Source organism: Pipistrellus hanaki, assembly GCF_964339955.1.
Source record: "Pipistrellus hanaki genome assembly, chromosome: 2".
NCBI lineage: Eukaryota > Metazoa > Chordata > Mammalia > Chiroptera > Vespertilionidae > Pipistrellus > Pipistrellus hanaki.
In genome coordinates, this window is record NC_140504.1 from 61,144,102 (window position 1) to 61,157,651 (window position 13,550).

Here is a 13,550-nt window from a genome sequence, read left to right on the forward strand (position 1 = left end):
CCCAGACCCGTGGTCGGCAAACTGCGACTCGCGAGCCACATGCGGCTCTTTGGCCCCTTGAGTGTGGCTCTTCCACAAAATACCACGGCCCTGAGCAAGGCTATTTTGAAGAAGTGGCGTTAGAAGAAGTTTAAGAAATTTGGCTCTGAAAAGAAATTTCAATCGTCGTACTGTTGATATTTGGCTCTGTTGACTAATGAGTTTGTCGACCACTGCCCTAGATTTTTTCCCTCGTCCTCCGTCCTCCCTCTGATCAGTTCGACATACATTTGAAGTGACTAGCCTTGGCAGGCATGGAGCTGGACGCTGGATACAAAGCGGACACAGTTCCTCCTGCCTGTAAGGAGCTCATGCAGGGACAGCGGGAGTCCCAGTCAGACCCAGCTGAGAGTCAGGTGGGCAAATGCCTGGGTTCTCAGGTGAAGCAGCCACCCCACCCCACCCCACCCCACCCCACCCCACCCCACCCCACCCTCTGCTCTTCAGTTTTCTCATCTCTAAAAAGGAAGATGGTAATGCTAACCTCATGGGCTCTTGTTACAATTAAATAGGATAATGCAGGGAAAGTGCTTAGCACAGAGTCACACATGGTACACAATTGGTACTTTTTCATTCAAATAGATTCAGTGGTATAAAGGTAGTCAGTGTCCAGTCGATTGTGATTTGTTCCAGGTGGCCATGGACTAAAACTTTTGAGTAGGAGAAACAAGGGTGGGGAAGTGACAAGAGAGGAGCTATAATCCTAAAATGATGGATCTTCGCGCCATGCCAAGGAGTCTGAGTTTTTATTCTGTGGCAGTGAGGAGCCTAAGGCTTTGTAGACGAAGAGGGGCACATTAAAAGCTGTGCTTTGGAAATACAGGAGGCAGTGTAAGGAATGGACTGGCGGTGGGAGAGACAGGAGGAAGCTGTGGTGGGTGGAGCTGAAGCAGCAGGACCAGACCTGGGGTGGAAAGGCCTTCGAAAGGCTTAAGAACTGCACCCATGGCAACAGGACTAGCAAACCAATGGGGTGAGAGGGAAGTATTCAAAGAGTAACTGCTCTGCTTTTTCACCTTAAAATGCACCTGACAGAGTCATTTTGAGAAATAGATGAAACTGTGTGTGTAGAATCCTTCGAACTATGCTTGGCACATGGAAAACATTAAAAAAACAACAACACGAGCTATTATTATCTCCATGGCCGTGTTATCCCTTGTAAATGCTGAGTGTTTGTTTTTATGCAATCATCTCCATGGGTCTTAGCATGACCAGCTCCAGTTCACTGCTGAGCTTGTGTTTGAGGTTGTGAGAAGGAGGACCAACCCTGAACTCTAGTGAATGAATACGAGTAACGTCACCTTGAGGAACCTTTCATTTGGCTCCCAGATAACATTTTTTTCCAGCAGCATCCCCACTGATTCTCTTTTTCTTTACACTGCCTCAGGGTTGACTCAAAACTTGAAAGTCTACCTAAATGAGTTGGTTAGCAGAATTCGCCAAAGGCTGGACTAATAAGCCTGAATCTAATGAAAGTGGATTTAAGATAGTTGCAAATAGATTCCCAAACCCAGCTAGTTCAGTTGTATAAGACAGGACTTGGCTAAGGACACAAGTAAGGCTTAGTCATCCTAGTTGGTTACAAACTGACTATGATGAGTCTGTATATGATGATGTGTTGGGAAGTAACTTCCTGAGCCACCAAGATTCTAAAAAGAGTTAAAGCCATGTTAGTGAGGAATAATTTAAAGAACTGGGATGCTTTAGTTGAGAAAAGAGAAGGTCTGGGGAGAAAAGTGAGCCAGTCACACATATTTGAATGGCTAGGATACACAGAAAAACTCGTTCTCCATCCCCAGAAGAATAAGGTCCAATAGATTCAAGTTGCAGGGAGGAAGATTTCAGCTTAATATAAAATGAACTGACGAAGAACTAGAGCTGAGCATTGATAGGTGTGCATACCCTCTTACCAGAAATGTGAAAGTGGAAGCTGATGGTGTTGTGTCGTCAATCAGCGAGTGAGGTACAAGATGCCTTACTGAGCCAATTAATTAGGAATCGTTGATTGCGTGAGGCCCAGAGAGAGGTACCTCTTCCAAATCTCTGAGCAACACACACAGGAAGTTTCTCGTATTTATACTTTTTGAGCTTTTTTGTTTGCAGATATTACAAAGAGTGCTGTGTGAGTTATTGTTACAGACAGTTTGTAATCTTGGATACATAAAGAACAAACATTTGGCATAAGAATATGGGAATTATTATCAGTAATTAGTCCATTATGTGAGATGGCTAGCTTGCAAGGTTAGATAGTTAAGTTTTTATCTTTTTCTAGTATTCAAACTGAAAGTTATTTTATAGAATTGAGACTGTCTAAAAATAACAGAGTTTACAGAACAAGGGACTATCTAACAATAGCAGAGAATTCAAACAGCAGTTTTATACAAGATGGAGGATACTGTGCTTCAATGGCCCTTCCCTTCATTTGTTCATTTATTCAGGAATTGATACATTCATCCATTCAGCCATTTTACCTACCAAGGGCCTATGTGCTGTTCTTAGAGCTGTACTGTATTAACTCGATATCTCAGAGCAACCTTATGGAGCAGGTACTGCACTCTATGGAGGAGAACACTGAGGCACAGAGAAGTTAAATACTTCATACCTCATGACTGTTAAGAGGAGAGCCTGACTTCAAACCATTCAGTCTGACTCTAACCAATACTCTCAGCCTGACCAACACGCCAGACTCCTTTTCCAATGGTGCCGGGCTCCGTGCTGTAGATGTGTGGCTTACATTGGGGGTGAGGGGTGGAGGTTGCACTGGGTAAGATCTTTTTCAGCTCCGAAGTTTCCATGATTGTATTTATTGGGCCTAGCTGTATTAGAGAGAATATGAAGTAATTATAGTAAAAATAACTACCAGTTTTAAATATCTACCAGATGCCTTACATAAACTCATGGACCTTAACCCTGGTGTTTATCCCTGGCTGCACAAAAGGATTACATAGGGAGCAAGACCTCGAGAATGGAATGGAGTAAAAAGTTTTTCAAGTGATTTTGAGGTGCAGCTAGAATTGATAACTATAAAATAAAAGATCTTATTTAATACAATAACTGCCAGAAAATGTATCATCGCAATTTTACTTATAAAACGAAGTTTACTTATAAATCTGTCTGGGTTCCAAAGCTTCATCAGTTTATAATACAATTTCCCAATCCATTCATTCTAAAACAAAACAAAACAAAACAAAACAAAACACCACCCCCCAAACACACACACACACACACACACACACACACACACACACACACACAAAACAAAAAACCACCCTATTCCATTTCTTTAAAAAAATATATGTATATTTTATTGATTTTTTTTCAGAGAGGAAGGGAAAGGGACAGAGAGTCAGAAACATTGGTGGGAGAGAAACATTGATCAGCTGCCTCCTGCACACCCTCCACTGGGGATATGCTCATAACCAAGGTAGATGCCCTTGACCAGAATTGAACCTGGGACCGTTCAGTTCGCAGGCCAACACTCCATCCACTGAGCCAAACCAGTTCACCAACTGCTATGTACTGCTAATCTCCAGGTGCTCAGGAGCCCCTCCCACCCAACCTGCTCAACTGCTTTTTACAAATTCTTCAGACAATATTTATGATCCAGAAAAGCAAAGAAAGGATCTCAGTATTTTGAATTAGTTCAAAACACCAGGTAAAGTCCTGGGTCCCAGCATTTCCTTTTACACTGTACACAATCTGACATTAACTGGGTTATAATATTAAAGTTTTTACATGGTAGTAAACTTTACATAGTAGCTGCTTAAGAACTATGTTCTTTTTTAAAATATATTTTTATTAATTTTTAGACAGAGAGGAAAGGAGAAAGAGAGAGGAGAGAAACATCAATGTGTAAGCAAAACACTGATCGGCTGCCTCCTGCATGCACCCTGCTAGGGACTGGAGCCTGAAACCTGGGCGTATGCCTTGACTGGGAATCAAACTCACAACCTTTTGGTGCATAGGATGATGCCCAACTGAGCCACACTGGCCAGGGCAAAGACCATATTCTTTATAGTAGCACAGAATAAAGTATGGCACTTTTGACACCAATTTATTAGGTCTTACAGGCTCTTTATTAGAATACCAGAGGCCCAGTGCACGAAATTCGTGCATGAAGGGGGTGTGTGTCCCTCAGCCCAGCCTGCATCCTCTCCAATCTGGGACCCCTCCAGGGATGTCTGACTGCCTGTTTAGGCCCAATATTGCAAGGACTGGGCCTAAACGGGCAGTCAGACATCCCTCTCACAATCCAGGACTGTTGGCTCCAACTGCTCACCTGTCTGCCTCCCTAACTGCTTCTGCCTGCCAGGCTGATCATCCCCTAACCACTTTACTGCCAGCCTGATTGATGCCTAACTGCTCCCCTGTCAGGCCATTTGCCTCTAACTGCCCTCCCCTTCAGGCCTGGTCACTCCTAACTTCCCTCCCCTGCATGCCTGGTCACCCCTAACTGCCTTCCCCTGCAGGCCTGGACCCCCCCAAGTGCTCTCCCCTGCAGGCCTGGGTTCCGCCCAACTGCCCTTTCCTGCAGGCCTGGTCACTCCCAACCTCCCTCTTCTGCCAACCTGGTCACCCCTAACTGCCCTCCCCTGTGGGCTTGATTACCCCCAACTGCCCTTCCTTGTAGGCATGGTCCCTCCCAACTGCCCTCCCCTGCTGGCCATCTTGTGGTGGCAATCTGGTGTCCACATGGGGGCGAGATCTTTGACCACATGGGGCATCCATCTTTGTGTTGGAGTGATGGTCAATCTGCATATTACTCTTTTATTAGATAGGATAGAGGCTTGGTGCATGGGTGGGGGCCAGCTGGTTTTCCCTGAAGGGTGTCCCAGATCAGGGTGGGGGTTCCCTTGGGATGTGGGGTGGCCTGGACCAGGGGCCAATAGTTGGTTGAAGGCTGGCCATGCCCCCTCGCAACCCTAGCAGAGGCCCTGGTATCTGGGATTTATGTATCTTCTACAATTGAAACTTTGTAGCCTGGAGCAGAGACAAGCCTCCTGTTGCTCCATGGCTGCAGCCATTTCTGTTGGAATTTATTTACCTTCCATAATTGAAACTTTGTAGCATTGAATGGAGGCCTAGACCAGCAAGGGCAGGCAGAAAGCTTGGCTTCCTCCATTGCTGGGGAAACTCAAGCCTTCCTCCTGTTCTCTGTGGCTACAACCATCTTTGTTGGGTTTATTTGCATATTTGTTCCCGATTGGCTTGTGGGCGTGGCTTGTGGGTATGGCAGAGGTATGGTCAATTTGCATATTACTATTTTATTAAATAGGACACACATATCCAGTTAACATTTGATTATAGTATGTTAAATATATTTAGAAAAGAGAAGACTAAAGGGTAGGAAATGATCTCATTGGTGGGAAATAGGAAAGAAAATGAGGTTTAAATCTCTGATAGCTACTTGACCTACCATTGCTAGCTTTGGGGGGTAATGAGCCAGAGAGTGCAGGTGGCCTGTGGAAGCTTAGACCACCAGTTCCTAGCTTACAGCCAGCAAGAAAGCAACCAAAGAGATAATGAACAGGTGTAATTTTAAGCTGCTAAATTTGTACAACAGCAATAGAACCCTAAGTATGTTTATAGACTAAATTGTTATTGACACTTGCAGACAAAAACATGAAGACCTTCACAATAATCATTAGTTCAGCTTGATTGGCAAGCCCATTGCCTATCTTTCTCCTTATTTGGGGCGTGCATCATGGCAACTTAAAGAGTAGTTTAGTTTCTCGCCAACACTGTAATGTTAATTTTTATCAAGGAAATCTTTATCTGTCGTCCCCAGGTCAATCATGATTCCCTGACCGTCCTGTTCTGGTCAACCTCGGATGGGTCTGGATCAGTGATTTAGAAGAGAAGCTGATTCTGAGACTATATTTAAAGAGAATTGTCAATTTCTACTTCTTAGATTACAACTGTTTAAGGTCAGGGGCTCTTTATTGCTCATCTCTGTATCCTTTCCATGCTTAGCATAAAACCATCTATAAAAATAAAAGCGTAATAAGCTAATTAGACCGAATGTCCTTCCGGACGTCCTTCCTTCTAGACAAAGCCGTGGTGGGCAGGGGCCAAGACAGAGGCAGCAGAGGCCCCCTTTTTCCCTCCCTCCCCCCTCCCGTGGTGGCGGGTGGCAGGTAGGGGCTGGGGCAGCAGCAGCCACGGTGGTGGCAGGGGGCCAAGGCCCTTGCATGAATTATATGCATCAGGCCTCTAGTTTGTATATAAATATGCTCAATTTTGGGAACTGAATTGATTTAAATTATGGAGAACCTTGAAAGCAAGGAAGAAAACAGCATTTAAGTATGTTTGTGGCTATCTGAACAAGTTTACCTAAGTACAAGACAATCTGTAACCAAGCTGCAATAACTGACATTGCCAATTATTTTTTAAATTTATCATCATTAATTATTTTTAAATCAGTGACTTATATAAACACAGAAAGCAAGCCTGTGTAGCCAAACTTGAAGAAACAAGTTTGGATGATAGAATTTGGAGTTTAAATGCTCTTGCTACTTAAAACTTTTCTGTCATTTGATTTTTATATATTCTACACATATTCTACAATCCAGTGAGAGAAAATAAGGAAGGAAGGAGAGAACAACAACCAAAAAGAGAAAAGGAAAAAAAAACTCTCTCTCTCTTTTTTTTTTTCTTTTTCTTTAAAAGGTAAAACATCATATTGGTAACCCAGAAAAATGACTTCAAGGTATTAAACACACATTTAATAAAATGAGTATCATCTTGGACACATGTTTCTTGATAATCGTTTATAGTAAAAACATTTGGGAAATATAGTATTGTCCCCCAAATCAAGAGACAGCATCATTGTGATGTCACTGCAAGAAAACATCTGGAATGAACCTAATGTCCAGATGAAGGGAGGTGGCAGCACTCCCCACTGATCAGGCGGTATATGTATCACATCTGCTTTAGCATACTAGTCTTTCTTTAGTGACAAGGGAGGTATAATGATACACGAGTTCAGTTAATTCTCCTGGCAAGCCTTATAAGTTAGCTTTTTCTTCGTTTTCATTTTACAGTTGGAGGAATTGGTGTAAAGTTTAATTAGCTAGTTATGTGGCAGAACTGGGATTTAAACCTGAATCTAACAATAAGTATGATCCAAATAGAACTACTTGCCAGCCATGTCCCAGAAGATTGTGTGGAAAAGTGAAGGACTTAGAAGGGAGGTCTAGAAGGTGTTTTCACATGAAGAGCTGCAACAGAGAGAAGACAAGAGACACCCATCTCCTTAAAATCCTTCATGGGCTTTCAATTAACTTAGAAGTTCCCAATTCCTTAGCAAAGCTTGGAGACAGTTTCATGATCTGCCACCTGCCTCCTCTTCAGTGTCTCTTTCACTGTCCTACTCTGGCCAATAGACTACTTTCTGCCGTTCACAGACACAGCCCTCTCTCTGAAGTTCTATCTGCCCAACATACTCCTTTCCTTTCTAAGCATGGCCAACTACTACTCATCACCTGTGGTTGTAAGCAACTCTTCCTTAATCCCCAGACATGGCTTAATCTTCTTGGTATATACAATAATATGTCCACAACACCCCATTCTCTCCTTTTTGTAGGATTTATTACATTTCAATGTTTTTTTAAAATATCTATCTTTCTAAACAAGCTCCACAAAGTTAGGGGTCACTCTCCTTAATTCAATGCGATAAGTTAGTGTCTAACGTAAGACTTGGCACATGGTAGTGCCCCTCAACAAATATTTTTAAACTGAAATTGATTAGTAACACTAGGGTAACTCAATGATGGGAAGAGGAAGAGGGGGATATGAACTATAGGAAGCTGGCAGAGGGCTCATTTTAATGGTGGAACATTTAGGGACAAGATGGACTTGGGGGGTGTATCCCTGTGGACCTTTGGAAACCAGAGGGCAGCACGGTGAGAAGTTTGCCTGGAGAGAGGGAACATGGGCCTCTATTTGCTGTTCTGCAGGGGTTTCTGAAGGTGGCATGCCCCCGGCTGGTGAAGTGTTCTAGGACGCCACGTAGAAGGAGGATTGTTATCACACACTTGGTGTCTGGTACTTGTGGAATTTGTTAGGGGGAAAACCTACAAATGGTTTCTGTCTTACAGCTTTAACCCTTTCCCTGTCTCACTGTTGCACTTACAGAGAAAATGACAGAGCCAGATGATCAAGATACTGAGATGGGGAGATCAGAGAGGTCAAAGAGCAGTGGAAGTCGATCTCGGGAGTCCTCAAAAACTTTTTCAAGATGTAAGTAAAGGTTATACATTCACTTGGTGTTGGATTATTAAATCTAACTAAAATAATTTTAAGGAGTGCGTACCTAAGTTTACACAACAGGAATGGTTTACGTGTTGAACTTCCTAAACCCTTAGTCCTCGAAGAGCAGAGCCTGTGTTTTAATCCTTTTATCGCCAACTCCTGGCACATAGACAACTCTCCTTCCTTCCTCTCTAAAATAAATATAGAAACAAAATATTATGTATTATAATATTAACTAAGTAACTGTGAAAAGTTAAGGATATCTACACTAATAAAAGAGAAAGATGCAAATTGACCATACCTCCATGATGCCCACTAGCCAATCAGTAGTGAGTATGTAAATTAACCCAACAAAGATGGTGGGTTAATTTGCATATGCAGACATGGAGTGAAGACTGAAGACTGAAGACTGCTGTAGCTGGAGCCAAGCCTAAAGGCTGAAGCCTTGGCTCCACTGAAAGCTGAAGGCTTTACTCTGCTGCGGCCCAGGTCCTGGGTGCTGGAGGAAAACCAGTGCCGGCAGCCAGGGGAAGGAAGGCCTATTGCACAAATCTTCATGCAAAAGGCCTCTAGTATATAATAATTTCTGAAACAACTATATATGAATAAACAACTATATATTAATAATATATTGGCAAAAAAAGAATTGAATTAATGTTAGCACACTAGCCAGTCTTTTTAAAAACATCTTTTATTTCTTATAAGTATGCTGTTATGGGAAATAGACTGAAAATGAAGTGAAAATGGAGATTAATTCACAAGAAAGGCTTTTTTTATGTGTGTGTAAAGTTACAAGAATGACCAAATAAAACGATTTTTCTAGAAAATTTTGAGTATTAAAATTTATTAACTTTAGAGCACAAATAAATTGGAAGTAGTATCCACTTTGAAAATAAAATGTTTAATTAAAATTTAGAAGTTATTAAAACAAATTATTTTTAATAGCTATTACAAAAGAAGATAGACTCTTAGAAGACACAGATGAAACATTGTCTGAAGGCGGAGAATCATATTTAGAGGATGAGGAATCAGAAGAGGAAGATTGGGAAGGAAGTTCCAGTACCTTTCAAGATTATTACAAGGAAACCACTAGAGGTATTATTAGTTTTGTATCAGTAATTGCCACTGTTTTAAAGATAAATTGCCCAAATTGAACAGAAAGACTAGTAAATCCATAGAAAGAAAAATCTGCAGGATATGTAAAGGTGGCCAAAGGAGAAGCATGGGACATATACAGTACGGTGGGTTAGTAGCTCTGGGGGTGTATTCTCCATCTCTGAGGCTCACAGAGAGAGTGCTTCCGCCCTGACTTCTAGAGAGTGGGATGGTCTAAGCAGTGATCTACCCTAGATCCATGACAGTAACTCTCCCTTGGAACTGATTGGGAGGTGCTCTTTGAGACCGAGAATCATGAGCCAAGCTTGGCTTTCGCCCAATGCACACAGGCATGCCGGTTCTTTCTCTGGTGAGTGGCAGCCTGTGTTCAGGCCAGTAGTGGTACTTACTGCTAGAGTATTGTGGGCCAGGTTTCACCAAACACTCTTCTGAGCTATAATATTTTAATTTTTTAGACTCTCGGTTTATGGATACCTCTGATTCAGCTCCAGAAGAGGCAGAAGAGGAAGTTAAGAAGAAAATATCAGACAGCTTCTTTTACGATTATACGGATATGGTTTCCATGCCTTTTGTGACTCCGCATTCAGACATACCACTGGAACTTATCATACTTGTGTATCCACTTCAGTTACATATCGTATACTTGGCATTTCAGCTTCTTAGGTCAGGGGTTGGCAAACTACAGCCCCACGAACCAAATCTGGCCTCCCACCTGTTTTCCTAAATAAAGTTTTATTGGAACATAGGCACATTCATTCATTTACATTTTGTCTATGGCTGCCATCACACTGTAAGGCCAGAATCAAATAGTTACAGGAGAGCCCATCTGGCCCACAAAGCCTAAAGTATTTACTACCTGGCCCTTTAAGGAAAAGTTTGCCAACCCCTATCTTAGGTACTTCTAAGAAGCTTGGCCCTTAGAATCTTAGAAATGCATGATCTTAATTTAAACTAAGCTTTTGTTTGATACCAAGTAACCGTATGGAGAAATGATGCTTTACCAGCTTTCTTCCGTGAGACATGGTGTGCAGGGGAGCAGAAAGCCTCTCACCCCTTTCACCTCCTCAGCCAATAAGTTACTGCCCCTGGTGCCCTGTCTGCCCCGCTCACACCTGCTGACGAAGGCACAGAGTGATTGGGGCTGGCGCCAGCAGAAGATGCAAGTGGTGCCAGTAGCAGCTACTGCCCCGATTGCCCCTCTGGAGAAGGAGGAGGTGGAGAAGCCCTCAGGGGTGATCAGGGCCGGCAGTTGCTGCTTGCACCCACTGATGGTGCCCAGTGATTGGGACCAGTGCCAGGCGCTGGCAGTGGGTGCAAGTGGCAGCTCTGGCGCTGGTTGTAGTGAGCAGGGCCAGCGCTGGCAGCAGGTGACAGTGAGACCACGGTGCGTGCGGTAGCAAAGAATTTTCAGTAACCACCAGAGGCTCGCCCTGATGACAGCGACTGGTGCTCCGCCTTGGTCTGGCGCCCACCCCCCTTCCCCCCCACTTCCCCTGCTCCACCATCCCATCACTTCTGATGCCTGCCATGTTCTGCATGCACCCTGGGATGGTTTCCTGGGAGGTCCTTAGCCTTCAAATGGGCAGTGGTTATGTCCACATGGATGGCCTAGATCACGGACTGGCCTCTCATGAAAGGTGTGCTTACAGTGGTAGGGTGGTGTACCTCCTGACTCAGTTTTGCTTTTTACATAGAGATACAACATGTTGATATTGGTCAGTGAATGTCAGAGTGACTGGTTGTTCGGTTGTTTGGTTATTCAGTTGTTCTGCTGTTAGGTCTCTTTGTATATTAGGGTTTTATATATATAAATAGGAGATGAGTTTTCTAAGAAGACAACCCTGAAAAAGTGGGACACAAAAGAACAAGTTTTAATTGGACTGGGGCATAACAAACTGTGAAGAAATGTCAGGGTGGGGATGACTGACAAGGGGGTTTAGTGTTTACATCGCTTTATGGTGTTAGGTTTGCAAGGCAGATAGTTAGGAGATGGTTTCCTGGGAGGTCCTTAGCCTTCAAATGGGCAGTGGTTATGTCCACATGGATGGCCTAGATCACGGACTGGCCTCTCATGAAAGGTGTGCTTGCAGTGGTAGGGTGGTGTACCTCCTGACTCAGTTTTGCTTTTTACATAGAGATACAACATGTTGATATAGTTTCTAACTCTGTTTCCATCCCAGAAATAACTAAAACGAATTTCACCTTGAATCTCATAACCTGGAGTTCTCTCTCTTGAGTGCTTGTTGTTTGGGATTTTTGGTGTTGTGTTTTTTTGTTTTTTTTGTTTGTATTGTTTTGTTTTGTCTTGTCTTTGGATAAATTACTGACAAAAGTTATGCTCTCAGCATTCTCCTAGCCTATGTTTGCAAATGGGATGGCATGTGGAGAGTCTATGTTTGCAAATGGAGAGTCACTAATTATTAGTCCCGGTTATATTCTGATAACTTTCTTGACTTATAATCATGTGCAGAGGGGCTTGGGCTTATGCACTTTGACAAGCTTCTAATGAATTCCCTAAGATATTTAAAATGTTATCTAAATCAGAGTTTGAGGATTTTTCCCCCCACCTAATTTAAGAACAAATTGCATTAGAAATAGATTAAAAAAAAATTCTGAGTTTCAGAGTGAAATTCAACTATGTCAACCCCAAATCTTTACCCAAGAACATGGATTTAAAAAAATATATTTATTTCATGTCACTTTTCTTGTCTCTAGGATGGTTCTATCGTGTTACTTCTTTTCCTTAGCAGTTTCTCTTCAGACATTCCTTTGGCTACGACTGCAAAAAGCGGGCCAACCTACAGCTTCTGGACAGCCAGACTGTCCTGTACATCGCCGGGAACCAGCTGATCTTTCTGGATTTGAAAACCAAGGAACAGATGTACCTGCGAAGTGTTGGTGGTGCAGGAATTGGTGTCATCGGGGTATGCCTTCAGTAACTTAGGAAAAAATCCATCTTTTTTGATTCATTGTTCTGTGGTCCAGCCAGGGAAGTGCCAACACCACGTGCAGCCTTGTGGGGTCACGTGAGAGGCACAGCAATCTTCATTCCAAGGCATTCTCAATTCAGTGACTCCAACCACAGCTTTCATGGATGGCATCTCTGTGCAATATTGTTTCATTAATAATATTATCATCCCACTTTTCAGACAAGGAATCTGGGGCTTATGGAGGTTCAGTGACTTCCCCATGATCACGCAGGTCTTTCCCCATTGAATGCTCTGTTGCTATTCTGCAAAAATAGTGGAATGCATAACACAAATGATAATTCAAATAACAAATAGAGATAAATGCCAGAGAGATGCAAGTATCTAATTGAACACTTGGAGGTGAAGTATAGATATACATTCAATACTTTCCAGCCCATGACAAAACTTCCAGATTTGTGTGTGACTGGGAGTCTGTCTCTTCCTTCTGCTCAGCTGTCTGTCCCCATCAGTCATCTTTCTCATAGCATCAGCTGCTGCTTCCTTAGGCTCCTCATCCTCAGCATCAAAGCATTCCGAATCCACTGGTTCTCATTTTCAAGGGCCCCTCCCTTCCACGCAGCCTCTTTACCCACTTTTGTTTTGATCCTTTCTTTGAAGCCAAACTTCTGCTGTCTTCTCTGCCCACCCCTCATGGAAGCTGCCTTTACTGAAGTGAGCTCCAGCTCTCTGGGGGATGAATCTGGAGAACACCCTTTGAACTAGATCTTATGTGACCCCTTCATGGCCATTGGCCCCTTGATGAAATGTGTCCCTTGGCTATTTTCTACTCCGTGCTCCTTAGAAGCAGGTGTTCCTAGATATGCTCTTATCAGTAACACAGCTTGAGGGGCGCTCCTTGGTGTCTTTTGCCTCTTGTGAGGAGCATCTGTTCGATTATGCTGTGTGAGGCAATGAGGGGAGGGAGGAGGAACCAGGTTTGGGGCTCACACAGCAGTAGTTCTTTATGAGAGCATTTCTAGAAAGATCGTGATCCAAGCACAAGTCTGCCCTGCCCTTGCCCTGCCTGTGGGAGGTGAGTAGGCAGGATGGAACTGACAGGTGCAGGGCCCACTTCACAGCACCTGCGGAGGCAGAGGAGTCCCAGCAGGAGGCTGAGACTGGGCCAACCTAGCAGGGGGTAGACCAGACCTAATAGGACATTGAGATTACAAG

The 13,550-nt window shown here is 43.3% G+C and overlaps 1 protein-coding gene across 1 annotated transcript in view; it reads left to right on the plus strand.

Annotated features, from left to right (window-relative positions):
• The window catches only part of CFAP44 (cilia and flagella associated protein 44), a 119,489-nt gene that overhangs the window by 207 nt on the left and 105,732 nt on the right, over positions 1-13,550 (plus strand). The window contains exons 2-6 of the mRNA XM_084873970.1: positions 5,828-5,966; positions 8,176-8,280; positions 9,238-9,387; positions 9,864-10,023; positions 12,170-12,332. Coding sequence (XP_084730096.1) covers positions 8,181-8,280; positions 9,238-9,387; positions 9,864-10,023; positions 12,170-12,332 — 573 coding nt within the window. The 5' untranslated portion in view covers positions 5,828-5,966; positions 8,176-8,180. The remainder of the gene's footprint in view (positions 1-5,827; positions 5,967-8,175; positions 8,281-9,237; positions 9,388-9,863; positions 10,024-12,169; positions 12,333-13,550) is intronic.